At 41.0% G+C, this 25,118-nt stretch overlaps 1 protein-coding gene across 5 annotated transcripts in view; it reads right to left on the bottom strand.

Annotated features, from left to right (window-relative positions):
* RBMS3 (RNA binding motif single stranded interacting protein 3) overlaps positions 1–25,118 on the bottom strand; it is a 723,803-nt gene that overhangs the window by 240,327 nt on the left and 458,358 nt on the right. For all 5 annotated transcript variants that reach the window (XM_075705237.1, XM_075705238.1, XM_075705241.1 and 2 more), the window contains one exon: positions 17,929–18,020. In XM_075705237.1, coding sequence (XP_075561352.1) covers positions 17,929–18,020 — 92 coding nt within the window. The remainder of the gene's footprint in view (positions 1–17,928; positions 18,021–25,118) is intronic.

Below are 25,118 nucleotides of genomic sequence, written 5' to 3'. Positions count from 1 at the left end.
TCTTTTCAAAGTTTCCCACAATCAGCTCTAACATACTTCCCATAAGTAATACTATCTCACAAACTGCGCAGATAAGGCAAAAGCCTTATCATGTAATTAAACAAAATCTTGTAATGCCACAAGTGCACTAAATGTCCGATCTGACACCTCATAAATATGTGGGAGGCTTTCCATCTACGTCAAAGGTTGCTGGACTAAACCCCAGGTGTGCGGGCTTGCTAATGAGCAACCTGACTTGTGCCCATAAGCCAGGCAGAGGACAGCTACAAGAAAATGCAATCTCTACAGCTCATAATTGCTAAGATGCTGGAAAATGGAAAACCACAGAAATAACAAACTGGTCGAGACGCAGCCCATCACACATTTGCTTTTCATGTATTCCACTAATCAAAATTTGTGACACATGATTGGAAGAATAAAAGATTTACAACTAGAAAAAAATTATGCTTAAATTTGCTACCTAGACTAGATTGACAGCTCATTCACAACCTTAGCAGGAAAAGCCAGTCATTTACACCAGTGTGGAGACAGTGCAGAGGGAGGCAGACTTAGGGGCATGATTACACTGCAGTACAGGAGAAACGCAGCCATGGTCCTGGAGAGCTCTCCACAAGCTAATTTAACTTGCTAAGAAAATCAGATATAGATATAACAGGACTTTTTTTCCCAAAAGTAACTTTAACCCTCACACATCCACTAAGTAGTATCAATCCAAAGCTTCTTAAAAGCATCAGGTCTTGAAAAGATTAAGTTGAATTACAAACTTGCAATTGGTACTTTGATTTACTTTGTGCTAAAATACAGCCAGCACACAACATTGGCTTTTTACTGCTTTATGGAGTATACAATTACATGAAATACACATCAAACTTATCTAAATAGCTGGCCATTTAACTGTCTGTTTGGAGCAGTCACACACTCTGTCATCCCGTGTGATCTAAAGCACAGAGTCAAGTCTGGCTGCTGTTTATAATTTAAGATAGGTAGCTCTGAACAACAGGGCCTTTCCCCCTCCTCCCTCCCAAGGAAGGGAAAGCTCTTAAAAGGTCAGGCACCAATGCAGTTTACTGAATAAAACTCAAGTTTGAAGAATGTGCCTTCCAAAGTGATTTTACTACCTGGGATGTAATGAGTTTTACAGGCTCTCTTTGTTAAATTGCCCTGACAATTTCCATTTCCAGTTGCTTCAATCATATTAACAGAAGCTAAAGTTCACAAGTAGTAAAATATTTCAGTGTACCGAGTTGGGTCTCTAAAAAATAGATCACACACTTGACAAACATATAGGACATAACGTTTGGCATTCCATTTCATGTTTGGCTTGGCATGTCTCGTTTAGGGCAGGACAAGATGCCCTACCACAGTATCTCATTACTCATGGAAATAAAACACGGCTACACCAAGGACTTGACAAATCCCATTAGGTATGTCAGAAGGATAAGATTGTCCCAGTGAATTGGTGAGGGAAGGAAAAGGGAAATATTGGAGATGCTCCACTGAAGGGAAACATACTTAACATCATAAGACTCAAACATACAAAATCTGAGTACAGTAAGAATTGAAACAGGAAATCCCTCACTGAAATGAGAAAAGGGAATGAAAAAGCGAAGACAGCAGGGATAGTTCTGCTTCTCATTAGAAGAGAACACAAACAACTCTGCTACTACCTTGTTGTGTATTTGCTTTTGCCTTTTTAAATCATACAGTTCTTAGGGGAGGGGACGGACCTTCCTCCAACTTTGGTAAGTGTCTAGCACTCCTTGGAAGGTACTGCAATCTAAATAACAATGACCAACAAATGATAGTGTCCTCTTTTCCAATGCTGAAATAGTTCAGAAAGTTTTGTATAGTTTGCAGAATATAGGAAAGAAAACTTCAGTGAATGACTATTTGAAAACAATCTTGTACTAATTCAAAGCAAAAGCTTATCATGTGCAGCACAAGAGGCTCACCGATGCATTCATATTTTGATTTAAAAATTTTGTTTCCCAAATGTTTTTCTACATTATTTTCCTGGAGTGCTAAAGCTCTGACTACCCTGTAAGATACATCAGCACTATATCGAGATTTAAATTGATTTACTGTGACTTCACTTTAAAGTGCAACTTGGTGCAACCAAGAGAAAAGCTAGGCCAAGAAATGTTTTTGCTAAGATGACCCACATTAAGTGACACGTGTAGCAAATGGAGCATCTGGACATATGTGAAATATCCAACAGCAATCTACAAACCCACTGAGTGAGGGAGTGTGACACAGATCTTTAGGAAGCCAGTTAATGGGCTACTGAGGCTCTTTGGAGTCAAGAAGATAAAAGGAAAATCAATGCTCTCAAAACAATTCTAAAACAAAAAAAATGGAACTACGCATTATCATCCAATCATTCTCATAAACATTAATAATGCTGAAGCAGGTTCAGATACAGTCAATACTTAACATAAAAAAGAAGTACTACTTAAATAAATGCTGTACTCATCACTCATTGCTCCTCCTGAGGCCCAGAACACAGTAACGGGCTTGACAGCATAGTAACCAGCTCTGATGTAAAAGATCTTTATTACATATACTTATCTGGCGGCACCGACTGAAGGTGGCAGACAGTATGTGAAGGGAAGATGAGTGCATCCTGGGAATATGGTTCCCCAAATCCCAGGAGGAATAAAAACTTGTAGCAATCGAGGTAAATCAAAGCTGTATGAAAAGAAATGCTCAGCTCATTGAGATGCAAATATATCCAGACACCACCATGCACCACCTCTAAACAGTACTGCACATCCAGTATTACTTCCATCGTACCGACAAATGTCTGTCTTCTCTATAATAATGTTCTCTTTGATGTACATGCTGTGGAAGAGTGAAGTCATATTTACGTTCAATCAGCAAAACTTCATCAGCACAGCAAGATGAACAAAGATCATATGCATAACTGGCATCCGACCTTTTCATCTCTCTCTCCCTGAATGCACATGCGCGAGGCAGGAAAGCATGCACATACACGTGAGCAGAAAAGATACATAATGTCTGGAATCAACTTCTGACCAAGGCATCCCACTATTTTCTCCTATGGTATTTTATTCATTGCAAGCACTGGATTTTAATTTGTACCATCTACAGAGCTATGCACAGAGTTGGTGCTGAAGTAATGGAGAACAGAAAATACATCTGTTAAAGAAATGCAATACCTTTTAACCTAAATCACTTATTTACTAAATTACTTATTTACTCATTCACAGTATTCAGCCAGGACGCGGCCTACTCATCACAGACGACTAAAATTAAACGCCTGCATATTGCACGACTTTGGTCTAAGAACAGGGTATTGCACATCAGCCACTTTTCAGAAACCATCTACATGTGTATTTTTTCCTGAAAATGCATGCAGCAATTTGAGGTAGTTTATCTGTCGCTAAAGGAAGGATAAACCACCAATTTATTACTTTGAAATAATTTGTTGGTGTGTCAGAACCTTTACACCTTTTCACAGTTGCTCCCTGATCCGATCTGTCATTCACCATCTAGAAATAAAATCTTTACACTTAAAGTGAGCGGTAGAAGTTAGTAACGTTCTTGGTGCTTCTGTTTCAGCTTGAACAACACAGGACTTAGCACACAGCAATGGTCTGACAGGGTGCTGGATGGCCAGCTTTGGTTTAACAAGGCTTCTTTTTTAAACTCTGCAGTCTGTACGAAGCTATCGGCCTCTAATTTGCAGCAAGCAGATTAATTGAGGGTTTCTGCTTTGTTAAGACTGTTTTTGGAAACCCTATGCTGTCTTAGAACAGCTGAAATATTTGCCTTAATGTACAGTGCTTATACAAATCAGATGCAATCCTCTTTCAAAAGTGGATGTTGAGGAAACTGCTGGAGCCTTACCTAAGATTTAGGTCCCAACACGCCTCAGTTGCACCTCCTTTCAACTCTTCAGATTTGTGAGGGAGGAGATGGTTCGTGGATTCAGCGGGCCAAAGCGCACATCGCTGACTGTGGCTGACAATTTGGGAGTTGCCCAGAAGGCCAGACTCTCAGATTTTGGTTCCAGCTTGACGAGCCAAGCTGACCTCTGGGCATGATTGTGTTATCTCAGCTTTGCCTTTGGGCTTCAAACTATCCACAGTAGGCATGCAGGGCCCCCACTGACAGACACAAGAATTTTGTGGAATGATTTAATAAGGATATTTTCCTCTAGCTGGGACTTGAGTTTTAAAGACAAATCTGACCCCTCGTTCCTAAATTCTTCCAGAATAAAATCTTGCTCCATGCCACTAAGATTGAAAAATAAAACCAAGATTCCCTGAAAAATACTTGTACATCTATCTGTCATCTGGATATTTATATTGGGACAGCAAGATTTCATAGTTGTCTGAAACAAATATTGGACACAAATATATCTCAAGAGTGCATCTCTCGAGTGCCAATATGAATAGGGGAGACCATTCTCTTAGTAAGGATGTTTTGCATGTCTCAAGGTTTTTCTCTACACAGTATTTCTGTGAACAGTAATACTAATAAAAAAATCCCAAACAACCAAAAACATGAAAGGAGAAGTAGTAAAATATCCATTTGCTTCTTACAGATCTATAACTCGGGCCTATATTTCTCACCATTCTATCTTCATGTTAAAACTTTTTAGCAGTGAAATACCTGCATAGATAATACAAAGTTGTTGGTGGGTTGTTTTTTAAAATAATCTTAAAGGTAATAAAAACTGCCAACCCCATGGAACCTAATCCTCATTTCTTAAAGCATGTGCGATTTTATCACAATTGAAGTAAATGTTCCTTAGTGCAAAAATACCAAGATTTAATCTGTTGGAAACTCATGTACCCTCTACTGGCATTTTCTCATTTCCACTTTTATTTGTGAAATGCAGCATTTTAGACAACATTTAAAGTTTAGAAACACATAAATTTAACTTCCTTTCTGTATCTCCTATTTAGCTTACTATATTTTTGGAATTATACACAGCTAGAAATTAAGGTCTAGGACACCATTCAAGACTTTTCTAGCACAACTCAAGACACTGAGCTGTCACATTTAGGGTGTTAAACAACAGCCAACCAGTTGATATAATGAGTAAAGACAAGCCAAAGAATAGAACTCTAGCTGTGAACATTTGCAAACACTTAGAGGGTCATTTTAAAGCTTGCACTTATAAAATATAACATCTGCATTTGACTCAAAACCTGGTAAAGCATTCTGAGATTTAACTTTAAGAGAGGAAATGAAATTTAACAGTTCAACATGCAGAATAATGCAGTTTATACACTTGCTAAAAATAAGAGTTTCTGCTGCAAAATCTAAGGTGCTCATCAATTGACTAAAAAGTAGTAAAAAAATCATACTAGGCAATGTACTGCCCAACTGAGAGATGGTACTACGGCACTGCAAAGACCCTCTCTGAAGAACAGTGTACAGCTCTGCTCAACCACATTCAAGAAAGACGGATTGGAAGTGGAAAAAATATAGAAAAGGGCTATTGATCAGTGGAATATCACAAGAAGAATTGGTCTCTCCTACAAGAGAGAATTTGCCTGCCTTACGCAACATCCAGCCAGCTCAGATCCAAAATTCATGTACTGCAACAGGATGGTGTTAAGTGTGTAGGAATACCCTAAAAAGAATGTGGCGTATTTACAATAGCAAAAGGAAGGATGCAAATAGGATTTCATTCTGCTTTACAAATGTTTCATGTGGATCAACAGAGGTGGAAAAGACTGAAATGAAAGGAATGCATTTGCATGGGAACAAAGGGGGACATTACAGAAGGAAAGGCACTTGTGAAGGGAAAGATCACTATGAAAAATTTCCAAAATATTAAGTGAAAGACTAACACATAAGGGGTTATCAAAGAAATACCAGCAAAGAGGTAATAAATAGTATTTACAGGTATCACTCAATGCCTGAGCTGATCTATGGACTGTTAGGACCAGGTGACATAAGAGGGCTGTGTTTTATGAGAGGTTTTTGTCACAGTATGAAGTGTTTCACGTCTCGGTTACTACAAATTCAAAAGACCTCTGACCAAAGAAATGGAGAAACCTTTAGTAAAATCCAGTATAAAGGATAAGGTACTAGATGATGCTCCCAAGAGGAAAGTGCCTGAGTTGCTACTTTGTCAGACCATGTCCTTTAGATAAGCCTGCACCAGGCTTCCCAGATGTCTTGCCATCAAAGAGAGCCAGTACAACAGTCACTAGAGGAGTGCAGAGAGGTACCCTGCTAACTAACCTAATTACTCACTGATGTAAAATGTCCAGCCTCTTCAATGTACTCCCATAAGCCAACCTGGAAATTACTTATACACTCAAGAGAAGTGAATAGCATGCAACAGCGCAATCATGCAAGATGAAACCATTTATTTAAACTTCAGGCAAAGCAAAGCAGAGTCTGTATCCAACACTCCTTTTTCACATAGAAAGCCTGAGTTCAAGAAGAATTAGTAGAATGATCGTACAAAAAGTAAGCCATTACACATTTCAGCTAATGAAATGTCTATTCTGAGAGGGAAACGTTTCCATTACCGTAGGCCCAGCAGCCCCAGGAGAAAGGGCAAGGCAGCGAGACCCCTGCAACCCCATTACAGCCAGATGTCCACCAGGTTTGGAGTGGTTCTAGCTCCTTTACCAAACCCATGATATTACCATTTGAAATGCGCTGTACATTGAGAAGGCGGTCTGATGTGAATTAGGTCGTGCTATTAGCAAGAGGTGACCTTTCACTCATGAACAGTTTTTGAGCAAGGGAAAAGATTTTTTTGCAAGTTAAGACACTGCAAAGACCCTCCCTGCACTGACTCCACATGCTGCTTTATGCTGTGTCGCTATAATAAAGCAACACAGCCATTTAAATGATAGTCCTGGTTTTCAATAACAAGCTATAATTGGAGTAGGTGACTAGGAAAATTTTTAGATAAATGGTGGGATCATAACCTTTTATGCAAAATGGACAAATAAGTTATGGAAATATCTGGGAAACCCTGAGGCTGTGTAGCTCTACCTCAAGCCATAGGCACAGTTAAAGCAGACAGTAAATCACTAAATCTCATCTCAGACTTTACAATTTTGTTGTTGTTTTGGTTTTTGCCAGTTTTTGCTGACAGATGGAAAAAATACTGGCTGAATGTGACCAAGATTTAATTTACCTCCAATTTCCTTCCTATTTCTACAGCACATTCCTAAAAAACACGCAGCATTTTATTCCCAGTGCTTCAAAGAATTACTAGTAAATAGTTGCACTCCGGCAGTACATACCATAAAAATACCACTGTAATACTTTTTGCTACTCATGAGAATTGCATTACATTACAAAATTTTCTCAAGAATATTTCTAAATAATCATCTATAAATGTGTGCATACATTTATATAAATATAGTTACTTGAATACTTATCAACTATGCATGCACATACTAAAAAAGTATGTCCATATACAGAGAGACAGAACTGTGATACTGCACTGAAACAGCATCATGTTATTAACTGAGTGGGATAGTAAAGTGGCAAAGGTACCTTTGAAGATGGGCAAGCCTTTCTTCAAGGCATCTTCTCTTTCTTTACCTACCAGCTGCAGATTCAAGAATCAAGAATGATTTAACTGCATGAAGAAATGAAGTCCGCGGCACAGACTTCAGTGACAACTCACAGAAAGCTATGTCCACTCGTTCTGAGGAATTCAAAGTCAAGCTTTCCAGCACCAAGCCTTAACTATCCCAACTCCAAAATTTTCTGACTTTAGAAATGAAACATCTCATACTCCCTTTCTTCATTATTTCTTTTCCTTTTTGAATCTTGATAAAAATATCAAGATTGCAGATGACTGACGAGTGGTTATTACCAAACACACCCCGCTTTTGTTACTTACTGCACCCAGATAAGCAAAGTTATATCCCTTCTAACATGGGAAAAATATACCTCCTATCAAATATTATACCCATTCTAATTCTGCGTGCAGCCAGGGGAGGTCCAACTTTTCCAGCTACAAAAATGTATTTACAGCTGCTATCATCAAAGTTTTCATTGTTGTCCATAGTTTTTGAGACCACAAAATTATGAGACTTAGTACAGGAAGTAACTGTTGTACCTTCATTACTGCGGTGTAAGGGGTGTCTTTAGTAGATATAAACGTCCCAGAGATCCCCAGGACATTACCTAATATAGGTTTCCTGGGAATCAAACAAAGACTCCTTCTGCTTACACAGCTAGAGAAACTGGCAATTTAGGGTCCCTAAGTTCTCCCATGTGTCACCATTTTGGACTATGTCTCACAAAAAGGTCATTTTCCTCCATGAGCACTAGGGAAAGCAGAACATCATTAATATACATCCTTCCTAAATAAGGATTCATCTGCACAGCATGAGATCTGCTGCAGTCCTTTCCTCCTTTTAGATATGAAGGCATGTGCTGCAGCGTTGCTGGTAACATCATGCCCAAGCAGTGAGTGCAAGATAAAATGCACAGGGGTACTTACAGTAGTCCCTGGCAAAGGTAATGTCCTCAAGTCTGCTGACAGAATTGGCCAGACATTGATCCACCAGTGACAATAGTTTCAGGTCTTGTTCAGCAATATGACAGACGCTAATTTGATCTAAGATTTAAGGAAAGCTGAGATCAAACAATCTCAGAGTTTAAGGCAGGCATTTATAATGCCTTATTTATACGCAGATGTGGGTTTTTGGGGGGTGGTATTTCCTTTTGGCACAACAACAATTGAAAATACGTTCCCATACTTGGGGTTGTACTTTCTTCACTTGCTATTTTAAAGGAATAGTTACGTTACTTTTTTTTAACACTTCAATTATTTCTGGGGTACATTTTTCTAAAGCTGACAGTTCTTATTTAAAAAATTTATCTTCCTAGGTTTAATCAGCTATGTGCATTTATCCTTGTACAAAATGAGGTACACCTTACAAAATATCCGATATCAGCCAAACGTACCCTTCCAATGTTTGTCCATTTTCCCATTTCCCAGGCTGCAGCACTACACAGCATTAGCAATACTCAACTCATGTCCAGCATATTGATATAAAATGACCCTCTAAGCTTCTATCAGCTGTGCTCTTGTATTACAAAAACACTTCACCATGCTTCATTACTTAGCAACTGTTCCTAGCTTCTAAGAACCGCATCCTTATTTACGTATGCACATCCTGGCATATCTTTCTTAAAAGTGGAAGAAGAAGAGGGATTAAGGGAAGCTGTGATTACATTTTATAAAATCATAAGTGGTGTGAAAAAGAGTCATAGGCAACAAGAGCCTTCTGTCTCTTCCATGACAAGAATTAGCAGGCAATCAATGAAATCAACATTGTAGATCTAGAGCAAGCAAAGGAGATGGTTCTTCAAAGAACATATAGTTAAACTAAAGAATTTCTTATGGATGGATGTTGTGCTGCCAAAATTTTGCATGCAAAAAAGGCAGGATAAATTCTTTATTTGGGAGTGGTGAGGCAGTTCTACCGAAGGCTATTCAATACAAGCTCAGGAAACCCCAAATTGCTGGAAGCTAGGAGAGCACTCTGGGGAAGTATCCTCAGATGCTTGCCTGATTCTTGTACTCCTCTGGTGGCAAGTGCTATAGCGCAGTATCAGAAAGACAATCTGATGTCAGGGCAACCTTTGTTCTGGCCTGATATGGCCAGTTTTACATTCTTGTATCGCTTACATTTATTTTGATCACATCAAAGTTAGTCTAATGTGACTGCAAATAGAATTCAACCCTTCATATCATCATAACCTCCCTTTCTGAGCACAAATACATAAAGGGAAGTCCAAGGACTGAAAAATTCAATGAACTGCCATCATGACTCAGTTTTTTGCATGTATCATGAGGAGAGCCTAATCTGATAATTTTATACAATGGAAAAATAGAGGGTTTTTTCCCAGCGACAAAAATTATCATTCATTCATTAGTCAACAAAATTGCATCTAAACCTAAATTTATTTAGATTACAGCCAAACCACTCAGACATGTCGGCTGAATGGGAGACATTCGTTAATAAGGAAATAACAAGCAGAGTATTCACTAATACAGTAACATTTAGATATTCAGAGGGGGATGCATATGTGCACAGGGAATATCTATGCATATTAGTAGGAGATTTGTGTTTACTGGCAGAATATGCACCTGTGTATTTCCAGGCTGATGAACTGCTATACAGGCACTCACATCAACTCAGAAGAAATGCTACTGAAGTTTGCACACCTGCTTTCCAAATCAAACAAAATAATCTTAAAGTGGCCTGATTTTCACACAAATTGCATTGCTTTGTTCAATCTGTGTCTCCATCCAGCTAAGTGGTACCCCAAAAAGCATGCACATATCCTCCCACTGGTGGTCATGTGAATCATCTCCTCCTCCTCTCGAGGAAGCACGCTAGGTACAATGATTTTTTGTTTCTCACCTTACAAAAGCATCGTCCTCATGCTGAACTACAGAAGAACATGATTAAATGATATGTCACTGAAAGGAAGCCTACGTCCATTTTCTACCACAGTGATATTTTCTAAAACCACAGTTTTTTGATCATTTCAGAGTGCACTGGGTTTTTCCTGGTGAGTAAAGATGTGCTTACTGAATTTAGAACATAGTTTCTCTCAGTCTGAGCTGCAGATTCCCAAGCTGCATAGTTGTGGTTGGATAACTCCTCTGTGGGGCGTTTGGAGTTTCCTGAGTGTGGAGGGAAAAAAGAATTAATCTGACTCCAGTGTTTAACTCATTTGCAGGACTCAGATTTCCTGTTCTACAAACATAAAGGGTTTGCAAAGAGTGCGTAAGAGCTTCCAAGATGTATAGCTATGTGAGTGCTAAAGATAGGGAGCCCCATTCTTCTCTCCAGCTTAAATTGCCAAAGCTCTGTGGATTTCAGCTGTATTATTACCAATTCAAATGTGTTCCAAGTCAGAGGAAAGTCAAGAACAATGTGTATTTATGAAAAAAGGCCAATTCTTGTTTGGCTGAAGTTCATAACCCGAAAAGAACCCAGTAATTCCACTATTCTCCAGCCTAAAAGTTGGCTACATCTTTCACTTATCAGCATCTGTTCTGTGGTGCAGGGCATTAGTAGCATGGAGGTGGATACATTTACTGATTATTTACATTGCAATTTTCAAAGGCAGAGGAATGTTTTAATCTTAGATGGAGTTACAGAATGAAAAAATTCAAGTCAATCTAGAAACTAAAGCAGCACTTTAAAAGTGAAGTAAAATACCATGGCAAGGTCTATTTGAGGTGATAGCTAGAGAATAAACATGATTATATGTGCCGTAAGATTTTTCTAAGCTAACTTAGTGGTTAAGAAAGGTGCTGAGCTAAGATTTTTGGGAACAAAGGAACATAGCACTGACCTAATTCCTCTCCATTAATCAACAGTAAAGTCCCATTCACTTCCAGAGAGAAGAATTACACTACATTAAGCACTTCTGAAAACCCTAAAGAAATTTCCGTGTATAAATTTGGCAGGTGTGGTACAAAGCACTGCCGATGCACACCCCCTTTCATACAGACCTACATGTTTTTAGGAGTAGTGTGAAAGGACAGTTGGATTAGAATATCCCCATGATTACTTGATGTTCAAGAATGGCTCCAGCTAATGCATTCTATGTTGGCTTGTGAATGTGCATCTAAAAGTAGGAACAGGATCATAAGCTCATTTCATATTGGCTACCATATCATTCTCAGGTAGAAGCATGAAATTTTCCAGACTAGATGAGGCTATGAAGTCTTTCCATTAGGGTCATGTATCTTTGCTATCACCCCAATCCATCACGTTAGCTGTTTCTTACAAAGCTGCTCACTGCTTTAGTCTTGATTGTCTAGGAAGCTCATAAGACACAATCATCTGCTACTGCAGATCTTCTAAAATCAAAGGTTAGCACTCTGCTATAGCACATATGTGATCTGAATCCTGAATTTAGAGAGTGTTTCATCTGTTAAAAAAAACTTCCACGTTTGGAAAGGCACACCTTCCTAAGATATTCTGTGATAAGACCTAATATAAAGAAATAATTTAGTATCTCTTCAATGCCTTTACTTCATCAATCACTATCCTTTAAGGAATGAAAAAATATCCTGTATTTACAAAACCTGCATTTAAGGGCCAGCTCCAGCTGGGAAACTACGATTCCCCATTACAAGCGTGAAAGACAGTTTATGCAAAACAACACAGGTAAACAGGCAAGAGAGGAAGAGGATGGCATGGCTTTGACAAGCGGCACTATATGAAACTGTTGCACTTGTGGTTATTGCTTCTGCAGGACTCCTTTGATATGGTTGAATTGGTAAAAGAAATCAAAGGAGAGAGACACTGGCACCTGTAATGTACAAATGTAAACTGAACCACCTTTCACTTCCTCCCAGCTATAGTTTTTCATTGCCATTTAACCCAGGATCGTTATCGATTCAGGTCAGTCAGTACGCACTGTGCATAAACACAGGGAGAGATAGTTAACGTTTTAGGCAGATAAGAGGAGCGTTCACTGCAGGATGCTCCACACGCATACACACGGTTGTGCCAAACGTCTCTGACAACTGGTGAAGCAGCAGCCCCCGCCTGGCTGTGCAATTCATTCGGAAATGACGTGGAAGGTGGCCAGCGTCAGCAGAGCCCAGTTCTCTGCTTCTCCTACATTGCTGAACACACCAGGGTATCCAGAGTCACCAATTCCTGCTTTAGCAGCAAACGAAGAAAATAATTTTAAAGAGCCAATACAAACATTTGACTTCATAGAACAGTTTGCTGGGGGGGTGGGGAGGGAGAGGGGGCACAGGAATTAAAGAACGGGATTAAAATGAAGCCTGACAATTTCAATATTGAACCCTAAAAATCCTAGCATCCTGCTTTGGTATCAGAAGGAAACTTAACTCAGTCAATAAGGCTGTTATCTACAAATATTGTCCAAAAATGCAACCAACCAGTATCCTGCAGTTTGGTTAGCTGAAATTTGCAGACATTTCAATCATCAATTAAGAAAACAACTGTGGGATTCAGTGTATCAGATGTTCAGTGTATAGGCCGCAATTTCATATTTTGTAAGGACAGCGTTTTTATGAAATCTTTTCATGAACTTTTAAACTGCAAAATACAGAGAATTAAAATTTTCCATTAACAATCTAGATTAAAAAAAATATTAGGAAGAAGGGCTTTCACTGGAGAGTCTTTCGATTTTCTGCAGTTTCCATTTTAAGGAACAGCCCTTTAGAGTATTGGTATATGACAGAGAAAAAAGGGAAGTCATTTAAAAAGAAGAAAAAATGAAGCTGAAAAATGAGCAGGCAGAATGGACTTATTTGGTCAGCTGACTCATACCAGAGCAATTCCTGAAACCTACGCAAAAGCCTGGAAAATAAATAAGATTCTTCTGTGGGATTTCCTTTTCCTTGGTCCTTGGAGAAAAACTGTCTATTTAACTATAGAGCAACCAGCTCTCGGTTCCTCTTCAGAAGCTCTTATGCTTGGCTCTGTTCTGTGGGAAACAGCTCCCTTTTATGTTTCACCTAGATGGTATTTAAGCTTCTGCATGATGGAGAGATGAGAAAAATATCACACAAGAAGGAGAATCACATTCCGTAATTCCCTTGTCAAGCAAAACACATCAGAGCCCATTGGCACGGTCCTTTTTCAGAACCACGTCCTTCAGTGTACCCTTTGGATGGCAATTACTGCGGCAGAGTAGTCGAGAACTGTTCCTCGGATTTAGCCAACTGCCAATGCTAATTAAATATTTCTTCAGTGTCCACATTTCTCACACAGGTGCTGAGAATGTCTAAATGCATTATACATACAAAAGGAAAACCCAGAGAAGACACGCATCATCAAATACTTTTTTTAATCCTTATAAATGCACTTGGAATAACAGCAGGACTGAAAACACTTCCTTGGTGCATCTGTTTGTTTCAACACTCTTGATGGGCTGCTAGATATTAAAGAAGCTATTATATGCTCTCTACAAGAACCTACCTTTGCCTGATCTTCCACTTTACACAACCTTACAGTAGATTAGAGCTGGAAATAAAAGATGGTAGAGAGGACCCCAAAATGTCCGTGAAGGTGTAAACTGATTGCACAGTCCACCAACTTCAGGCTGACACAAGTTGAGACACTCAAATTTATTGAGACAACAGACTTCTATGGATTCTTCAGGTGATTTAGACTCCTCAGCATCATTAAAAGTTTACATATAAAGCAGATTAAGAAGTGTCCTCATGAATACGTAAATCTGGGTGAAAGACTATTGCAACTCCCAAGAATAGATGGGGCTACAGATTTTATTAGAACATTGATATGTTTTTCATGTGTAACTAGCTTCCTTGCCTACTTGTCTGAGCCAACTCCCATATTACTAAGAGTCTCCTTATTGATTTTCCATGTTCTGTCTATAACATTTTTGTAGAAAATGCAGGAAAGGAGTAGATGGAAAATCCCAAAGTGATATATAAACCATGCATATAAGCATTGCCTTTTCTGTGTCATGTTTGTGTAGTCTCTAGCACAGAGAGACAAACAAATCAATAATTCCTGTGAGATTATCCAGTGGCATATCAGTTGTGCCAGTTTTAGTAGGAAAACAGAAACAAAAAACCACCTGGACTCTACGAGCCTGGACAAGCAGGCACTACAAACGAATCTGCACGTCTGAGTTATTTCCAAAGGCAAGCAGGAAGCACATAGTAAAGTAAGCCAGGCCAGCTGAGAAACCATCACTCAGCAGCTCCACAGCATTAATTCTTCTCAATAAATGAAATTGTTAATAAGCACTTTTGAAAATGATGGACAAATTTGATGAGCTTAATTGGACATAGGACAGTGGCAGTAGTCAAAATTTCTGCTTTGGGTACCAGTGTGAGGGAAATGCTAAAGAGGCAAGGTGACAACACACGTGTGTACGAGAGCCTCACGCAGATACAACATGGGTGGGAGGCTGTGAGGGTCCTTGTCCCACCAAGCGGGCAGTCGTCCATGGGCCCATGAGACCTCACCTCCCAGCTGCCACCACTACTTCTGCAGGCATAATACTGCTGTTCCTCTCCCTCAGCCGAATCCTCTCCCGACCACTTTAGACCAGGCTGAACAGCATCCAAGAGAACAAAAAGAGAGATTCAGACACATTTAATGATGTTTTTCCCTGCGCAGGGTTACGGGATGTATTAACCTCGACAGAACAAGTTTTCCAACAGTGATGGGACTTGGAGCATCGATCCACCAGAGTTTAACCTTCTTCCAGAGGCAGCACTCTGAAACAAAATCAGCCAAAAAGGTGTCCAAATGCTATAAAAATGAGGGAGGTGGCTGTATTTAAGCATCGATAAAATGAGTATATTTTACTCAAGTATCCACAAGATACTTCTGCTAGCCAACACGGGTCGGGGTTCAGTTCTGCTTTTTGTTTTTCAAAGAAGATTCCTGGATTTCTATGAGAAAAATTATATTGTGTTAAAACTGAGAAAGAACTTCTCTTTCCGAGCAAGATTTCTCTCCAGGAAAACATCACAGACTATACCGACACTTCAGCATACTTTCTCTTGCTACTGGGGAAGGCCAGCACATAGCAAAAGCTGGCCGACGTCTCTTTCACCTTTATTGAAAAGCATCGACAACTAGACTGAGATTTTTGACCTTTGCTGAACCCAGGTTACACAGTCTTCTCCTGGGCCTCTACACGGGGCAGTTTCACCGCTTTGCAATGCAGAACAAAAGATACAGGACACTGACTGCATTTTTTGAAAGTATGGCATGCAAAAGGTTTATGTAATTTCTTCACACGTACTCTTTTTTCTTTGATTGCAGTTGATAGCGACTGTTCACCACTATTTAAAGGAGTTCTTGAAAGAAAACTGCTCTGGATAAACTTCCAGAAGCGGAGACTAAATTTTTCTTCTGCCTGTTTCTTCAAACCTCTTCTGAGCCCTCACTGTTAATTCAGACACTGGCAGGTAACGTCGTCTTTCAGTCCTGTTATGCAACTTGGCTTCCAACATGTGCAAGAATTAACATGTTTCTCCAGATAGATTTGCTTTCCCAGGCTCCTGCCTTCTCAGTAATGTGAGGTACTTTGTGTAGAGTCATCTCAATTTCCTTTGAATCCCCGTTTTTCTAAATACTTTGATTTTTTCCAGAGATTGGAAAAGTCAGTTGTATATTTATCTTGAACTATCAAACACACTAAAAAGAACCTATCTGGGATTCCAGGCACCATGGCTAAATAATAAAAATACAGTCAGCCTTATGCAAACAAAATTGTACACACCAGCCTCCTCAAAATCACGCAGGGCAAAAAACTACTCCCACCACAGATCCCCCAGAAAATAAACCTCAGTGGCTGGTACAGCCCTTTGCACTCCAAAAGCATCAGACTTTGCTTTTGGCCCCCAAAATACTGGACAATCCAATACAGTATTTTAAGTCACCTTCTGTTCTGGTATTTCTATGCATGTAAGTGCTGAACTTGTTCATTGTTCTGAATCCTGAGAATACCAAATATAGATTTATCTTTCAATTCTATCTTTAAATCTCTAATTTTAAATCTACACCTTTACAGAGTTATGTAGTTAGAGATTTACTCCTCCCCAGAAATGGCTATTTGATATCAGCCAGTAGGACAAAACATATCTCCTGTCTTTGGTTTCTTTTTCACAGCTTGACTAATGAGTCAAATTGCCTATATTTTAACAAGGAGATGCAGTATATTTGAGAAATAAAATAGCACAGTCCTTAGTAGGTGTTCACATTCTTCAGCTTGCCATCTTTTACCCATTTGAAGCAAGTATTTTTTATCGCCACATGTCAATAAAAACTAAGAGCCAATAAAACAGCATAGCTTGCATTGTGGGGCATTGTTAAACAGGAATACATGGATGACATGCAGTTACTTTAAGGCACAGTGAGTGTAATTCAGTAGAAGGCAAAAGAATCTCATTTACCACCACGAATTTTTTTTTCCCTTAAAAAAAAAAAAGTGGGTTTAGGGTAATATTGTTGAAAAACAAAGGTTTAGATCACCAGCATTCCTTTAAATGGGAATCTTCAAATGTGGTGATTCTTTATTAGTTGATTTGCCTCTGGTTTTGTAATTACCTGTTTGTTTTTACACTTTGAGATTCTAGGCTGACATCATTTCTGCAGAGACTAAATCAGGCAATATTAAGGGCTTTTTGTGATTCTAGGGCAAGGCATTTTTAAAGTACTAAGCAACAGCTATTGTTGCTGGCTGACACAGTCTAGAGCCCAAAGACACATGATTATGCCTTCAGAGAGGCAACAGCCGGAGCACATGACGGTCACTTACTATAACCCCTGTCTCCCCATCAGCCCCTTTGCTTGGGGACAAAGGACAACACCAGGACCAGAGTATCTGAGCTCACTGTGCTTGCTACGAGATGTACGGCATGGCTCCTGCAGCCTCCAGACACCAGTCACCTCCAGACAACCTCCAGCAACTATTCTTCAGCAGCCTGCTACACTTCCATTTACATCCTCAAAATAAAAAGACAGGAGAAGCCAAACCAAGGCAGATCAAACAAACCTTCCTTATGTTCAGTCAATCACTCTTTCAGAGAAGCCCACCAGGCACGTCAGAAAAGAATAACTACTCCAAGGCAAAGGAACTAAATGAAGACAACTCCGAGGTGAAGGAAAGGCAATTCTTTCTCACTGCAGCCAGCACAAAGGCATTTCCAACCGCCCTGCCACTCCAGCGCTCTCCATCTTACAAACCTCTCCAGAGAGAGGGGCAGAGAGACTATCAGAGCAGAACCCATCGCATGAGACACAGGTCTCAAGAACGCAGACAAACCATAGGATGCATAAGGCGCTGGAGCCAAAGAATGAAGGAAACATTGGAATAAGCAATCCAAACCCTTAAGAAAAACTGGAGCAAAACAAACTCTTGGAAATTTAACCTAGCGCTCAGACAATCCTGTAATAACGTGGTTGCTCTTACCTTTGCCATCTGCGCCTGCACGCCATTTGCTTTGAGAGATGCTACTGCTTTCTGTGCTGCTGCCGGACTGTCAAAATCTACAAAACCGTAACCTGAAAAATAAACACATAAATAGCGATTTTCATTATTATCCATGTGTATGTGCACAGATAAAGATTTTATTTTTATAAAGAAGGAAACCCTTTCCATTCTCTCACACTGTCTCATAGTCTTCCAGCAGCCCTGTCACCACCACCAGCCATCACAGCTCTATTTCTCACCCCCTTCCTCCTGAACCTAGTTGGGTTTAAGGAAATGCAATGACCTGAAGCTTCAAAATGCTGGAAGGTATGCAGCAGAGCAGGAGAGAAGGCAGCTCTTTGCCTGTCCTAACAGATAAAAGGTCCCTGGCTGCAGGAGGGCACACACTCATGGGGCTCTGGTGCTCTGGAGTCTTGCCCCATCTCTTCCGTAAGAGGAGGCAGCAATATGGCCCCCCCCGGGATACAAAGCTACAGCTTGCAGTGGCTTGTTTTGTGAGAAAACAACACCCTTTCCCTGTCCCTTGAACCCATACGAGGATTAAGCTTCAGAAGAGGAAGGCTGCGGGTCTCTGCGGCAGGCTGGGGCCATCTGCGTAGGGGCAGGGAGCGCACTCTTCCAGCAGGTGGGAGCAATTAAGGGAGAAATCGCAACCTGCGCTCTACAAGTCACTGCCAGAAAGCTCTAGAAGATGGTAAGATAATAAAGTTGCAGCCTGGTTAAACCACATCCCTTTCATCTCACCGCCCTCTCTGCTGGAACAAGGGCCCGGTCCTTACCAGGAGCTGCTTCAGGGTGTCATCTGAACAGCGCTTACTGAGGTTAGATCTTAGGGACTGGCAAGGGGTAATAATCGTCTGCTTTTAAGTGGCTTTCCTACTCCCGGTATTTGCATTAGTTTAGTTTATTAATCAGCCAATCACTTCCTATCTTCTCTTCTTCCCTCTCTGTTTTTTCTTTCTTTAACCAGCAAGACTGGTGTGTTCAAGCAAGACCAGTGCTGTTACGCACCTACTGGATATCAACAACTCTGAAAGTATTTGTATTTTCCTAAAGACACAAAGGAAGGCAAAGACGACAAGGAATGGACTTTTGACAACTTCTAAGCACTGAGCTATCTCTGACCTTCAACAGCATTCAAATGTCTTGCTCATAAAGATTTCAACAGAGTTAGGAAGATCTACAAATCTCGCCAAGCACCTATTTAGGCAGCTGCATATATTTCACAATCCATCCAGGGAAACCCCCAGCCTACATCTTATTAAGCAATTACAGTGCAGGTAGGCACGTGCTGCTCGTACAAGCTGTGGCCAGGGGCCACCTCTTTGGCCTCTCCCTGGGAAGCCATACGGACGAAACTGAACTGCCTGAAAGCTTTAATAATATTAGCACAAGCATATTTATAGCATAGCAGCTCCTTTGCAGACATCTCCATTTACTAGGTCAATACACATCATACAGGAGGCAACCACAGATATGCTTCCCTGACGTATCCATTTTTATTTCTTTTGCCAGCCTTTCTCGCTGCTCCTGGGAGGCCTTATTATCTTCCTCTCTGCACCAAATCTAGGTATAAGAGTGTGTGCTTGTGATCACCTTGCCCCCCAAGTTATAAACATCTCTTTATTACTCTTATACACTACTCGATGCAGGGGTTAGTCCAATGATGAAAGAATTTTGTGCACATGGACTTTTGTGTTTTCTTGGCTTAAATCTCATTCGCAAAGTTTTAAGAAAATGAAAAAGAAATAAGAAAAAAGAAACAGCCAAAATTGTTAAAGGAACTGCTGACTTACTTAAAGAGTATGAAAAGCACTATTTTGATAACAAAGTCCAGATCTGAACCTTTCTGTTCTTTTCTTCCCTCAGTTTTCTGTGTGTTTTTGGTTTTGGGTGAATTTTTTGGTAGGGCATTATTACAAATGGAGGGAAAGCCTAGAACAACTGTACACTGGGACAGCAGATCTAATAATGACCACCATGAAGAAGTGCAATGGAGTTTGGTCAACTTGGGGAGGTGGCGTGTGTTCTGTCTGCTCAGAACAGAAATCCCCCGTTTGATTTTCCCTTTTTATTGCTGTTGAGCATGTCATTTTTAAATCGGCTTGTTCTACATGGCATTTTGCTTGGCAGTATTATCCAAGCTCTCTCTTCACTGCAGAGTAGCAGTGAAGCTGATGCTGCTTTGAACCAAAAAACATGCTACAAGAGAGCAATAGTCCTCCCTGGATTTCTCCAATGCCTTTGCCCTTTGGGAGAACAGCCTCTGGGAGGAAAGAAGAGATACAATTAGATGCAGCTTCCATCTTGCTAGATGAGAGATCCTGACAAGAAGCCAGATCTGCCAAGTGGGAAACCTGAAATGCCTTCGGAAGTCATGGGATGGCTTGGATCAAACACAGAGCAAATCATTTTTTAGGATACCAAGGTGCTCTTCTCAGGAGACAAAATTCCCTTCTATTTGTCACCATGTTCATGCCCAAAAACTAAGAGGTGAAAGCACGAAGATTAAGTTTTAATATTGGTGTTAAAAACAGATAATAAAGTTAGATTTTTGTATTTATCAACAGTGTGCAGTGCAGAGTTTATGTATGCAGTAATAGAAGGGAAATGATTTTTAATACGACTTTTTAGACAGCATGGTAAGTATACACACCTAAGTTAGTACTGCACAGTACTAAAAAGTGTAAAAACCAGAAAGTGTAAGAATATTCTGGTGTTGTATTACAGAGATATACTGTTGCATTACAGAGATCATGTATATCTAATATAGTGAATTACTGAAGATTAACATCAGTCCGTAATATCTAAAACCATTAATATCTTCTAAACATTTATTCAATGGGCACAAGGGGCTATATAACCATATCAGAGATCCAGTGAGAGTCTCGAGACAAGAAAACCTTGCATCTTTAGCTGCCCATTCTGCATTCTAGTATTACTACTCCCAGCCTCACTGCAAAGCTGCTCTCTTTCCTTCCCTCAAGTTCATTTTCATTCCAAGTATCTTTTCTGGCCCTCCCCCCTCCCGACACGTCTCTCCACCACACACAGAACATCAGGACAAAATCACTCCATGGCTGAAAACCCGTCCAAAGAACATCAATCTGCCGCAAGGGAAGCCAAGTTCCCAGGCTGTTTCAGCATTCAAGTATCCTTACAAGAACCCTGCAATGCTATATAACAGAAAACCAGGCACGCTGCCTTTTTGTACAGTTTATGTTCTTCCATGTAGATGTTTATAGCCTATGTTGGTGACCTACACTAACATATTTCATTTGTTTATAATCTCACTTCATTTTTTAGGTCTCAGGCACTAACAAAGTAGCACTGGCTTTTTTGTTTGGGTTTTGGGGGGGTTTGGTTTGCTTGCGGGTTTTTTGTTTTGTTTTATATATTTTCCAGGGTAGAACAAGTTTAGTCCCCACAGAAGCTAAAGCTGGGTCTTGGAACACCCCCTCCAGCTCTCCCCATAGCAGAAATGAGTCCCCAAATTCCCTGTGCCAATCAAGACTCCTTCCCTCCTGCCCAGGCTGTGGCTGGAGTGGGCACAGGCTGTGCTCCCCTCCGGCAGAGCGGGGCTGCTGTGGCTGCCCCTGGCAGGTACGGCACGGGCGGCTTTGCCTGCTCAGGCACCCATCCCTGCTCGGAAAACTATTCCCTGGCTCCTCCTGGGAAAAGGCAGCAGGCTGCCTGGAAGCATCCCCCAGGAGGGATTCAGACCAGGCTCTGCCAATCGGACGCTGCTGCTCTAAGAAAACGTCTACATTTCTCTTTCCTCTTTTAAAAACAAGTGCAAGCCCCACCAGCCCCACCCTCTGCTAGCCTCACATTCCACAGCTGCTTTTTTTTCTTGGTTTTGTGCATGTGCACTGCCTCATAAACATTCTCATCAATGGATTATACTCCCCCGGCCCCCAGTTTTTGTGCAGAACATCATGAAAAATGCACTCGGATTCTAAACCGGGACCTTCAGACTCTGCTCACAGGAATCCATCACCACCACAGGAAACCAAAACCAAAACTATTTCCCCTTTTTTCATGAAGCATCCTGCCCTTTTCCTTTAAGAGCTCCAAACGCAAATAGGGAAAGCTGTGTTATCCCCCGCCGCTTCAAGAGGCGAGAATTGAATTTATCACTAACATGAGCCCCTCAGCTCAAGTGTACTTACACTGAGGGTGACTTCGGCACTCCAATGCTACAAGTATTCCAGGATCCCGAGGTTTTTTTGCAAAATGACATATTACTAGTTTATACACGCAACCGCACACACAAAAAACCCCAAGACAAGACTATCTAGATTAATTGTTAAACCTTTCCTCTAAGAAATAAAATGCCTGTAATTTTGTTTTGGCCTGATGCCATTAGAGCTAAATAATTAAATTTAAGGAATAAAACCAGTGGTTTTGTACCTGTGGGGGAAAGAAAACAGCTAAGCATCAGCAAGCGCAAGTTTATAGCTAGCTGCAGTAAGTGCTACCCAAATACACTGGCAGACACTAAACATCTCCGGCTCCTATAACCTAAACGGCTGGGGGCCTCCCGGTCTCAGTTTCTCAGTTCCATAATTAAGCTTGGCAGCAGGTTCAAATGAATTAAAACTGAATGTCACTATTTCCTCAACAAATCCCTCATCCTTGTTTTTTCTTACTTGTCAGGAGAAGACCAGCAGAACAGCAATTAGTGGTAAGCAGTGCAGTGAAAAAGAACCAAGTATACACTAATTAGGTCACTCGCCAAACACATTCATTTCATTGGCAGATTTAATCAATGTTTTCCTGAAATGTCTTAAATCTCCTATGCTAATTTAAAGTTTTGTTATTGTTGTTACTTTAAACACAGATGGGATGCCTGGAGATTTTCAATTGCTTTCCGCAAATCCATTTCAAAATAACAACCCCTCATATAGTATATCATCAAAATTTAGGCACAGGTTTTAGGAAATGGCCTCTAATTTTATGCCAACATTTTTGGGCCTGCAAATACCTATGGGTGCCATTTTGCGGATTTAAGTAATTGCAGGTGTGTAGAGCTCTCAGACATCAAACTCTGAATTGCCCTGACTGATCGGGTACTTAAGGGTAATGCCAAATAATTGAAGGGACTGCCTGCCACTTGTGGTTCCCACAATTATCGCGAAGTGCTGGAGCAGCGGCACGCAGCAAAGGCGAGCTCCCACTGGCGCACGTGAGCTTCACAGTCGGCCTCCGGGGAGCAAAAGTTGTGTAGTGACCGGAGCGAGGGCCTGGCTGCCTTTTTGGAGAACTGAGGCAGCTTCTCTGCCGCTGCTGAAAGCGGCATTAGTTACTGGAAGTGAATGGGAACAGAGGTTTCAGGGTAGCCTGGAAGCTCAGTCCCCCAGTTAGTACTTAGAGCTAGCACACCACAGCACTTGTTCATGTGGAAGACTCTCCGTCGGCAGACGGCATCGCTGACGCCATCGGAAAGGGAGCTGTCACGGCTGCTGAACTAATCCGCACCCGTGCCAAGCAGGCTCTTCCCACCTTCCTGCCCTGACCCGGGTCCTCGCAGGGGCTCCCTCCTTCCCGCTGGCGCTGCCCCCTGAACCAGCTCGGCCATGGCCCCACGACCACCGAGGGGTGTGAAAGGGCAACCACGCAGCCAGCCACAGCTCCGCACCCACCCCAGCTCCGTCCCTGACGACCCAAGTGAAAATAAAAGAGAAAACAAGCAGCAGAAGTGCTCTGCCCCAGAAGCAAGGAGCAGAGGCGTCTCGGCACGCTGCTGAGCTGGAGCTCCGCGAAGGCTGCAACCTCCGGCGGGGGGCTGAGGAAGGAGAAGCCATGATGAACAAGGGAGGATAAGCTGGGGTTGGTGAACTCTCAGCTTCACCCTGCCACAAGGCCAAACGCCACATCTGACCTCTAACCAGGTGCTGCTTTAAATCACTTGAATTCAAGTCAACTAGTACTCTGCAATTTGCAAACGGCCCACACACACGGAGGGATGGGAGACAGGACAACTGATGCACCCAGCCAGGAGAACGGCAAGGAGTCTCTATGTTAATTCAACTCATGTGCCCAGGTAACTAATCGTGTTGTTAAAAAAACAAACAAACCAAACCTAAATATACTGACAGGGAGCTCATACATACTGGGCAGCTCTTCTGGTTGCACTGATGTCAACAAACTCACTTGTCCTGGTTTCGGGGGCTAAACTACGACATCACTTCATCAAAAGTTTTAATGCTTTGTTTCGGTAAGCTAACATCTTTGTATTGACAGGAGAACACACCCACCCTGACAGACAGTAAACGCTGATTGACAGCTGTCCCACACAACCTTTACTCCTGCAGGTCCCTCTGTACTCGGTGGCCGACACGGGAGTTTGAGGGAAGCTACAGCAAAGGAGGGGCTCCAGCTCGGCCATTCTCCTACCTTGGAGTGTTTGACTTCGGCACGTAGGCTTTTTTTGGCAACATAAAAATTGTGTAAATTTTGCATAAAATGACGTAATTGTAGAGCATTTTCTTTTTCAAGATAAACCTCAATTTGCTTGTGTGTAATTACAACAATTCTGTTACACCTAGAACTGTTTTTCTAGGTCTGATATACCAGACAACTTGGAACTCTGCTTCCCACTGGGATACAACATCTTTTTAATGGAAAGAAGTTCCCAGTCCTTGTTTCTGGCCATCTAGAATTCAATATATCAGATCTGAAATCCACAAAAGACAAGACTCTGCCTATCGTTCATGCTGGGTCTTCAAGAAGTGTACTCTGGACAAAAAGGAGGATACAGTCATTTTAAGACAATGCTTGCTTTTTTTCATTAGTGTTTTTGTTAACTTTGGTCCGAGTTTGGAAATTTAAAATCACTCCCAAAAGGGCTGTGACAAAGGACAGGAATACCAGCCTAGGGAAGAGGCAGCAATCAAAACTACTTGTTTAATTGGGAAATGATGAAATAAAATGCATTTGTCACAAATATTATTTTTTTTAACTTTATGTCACCACCACACATATCCGTATACATAGGTGTATACATTTGAAGACAGAAGCACAAAATTTTTTACACTCTTTTACTCTCTTAAAAGGCAGTATTCATTCTGACAATCAGGTAGTCCACAAAAAAGTGATTATCCAGCAATTTACTATGCAATTTTCAGACATTGTTTTATGCTCAGATAAAGAATCAAATTAAAGTC

Source organism: Pelecanus crispus, chromosome 2 (genome assembly GCF_030463565.1).
Source record: "Pelecanus crispus isolate bPelCri1 chromosome 2, bPelCri1.pri, whole genome shotgun sequence".
Classification (NCBI taxonomy): Eukaryota; Metazoa; Chordata; class Aves; order Pelecaniformes; family Pelecanidae; genus Pelecanus; species Pelecanus crispus.
Note: the sequence above shows the minus strand (reverse complement) of the source record. Positions and strands in the feature narration are given on the sequence as shown.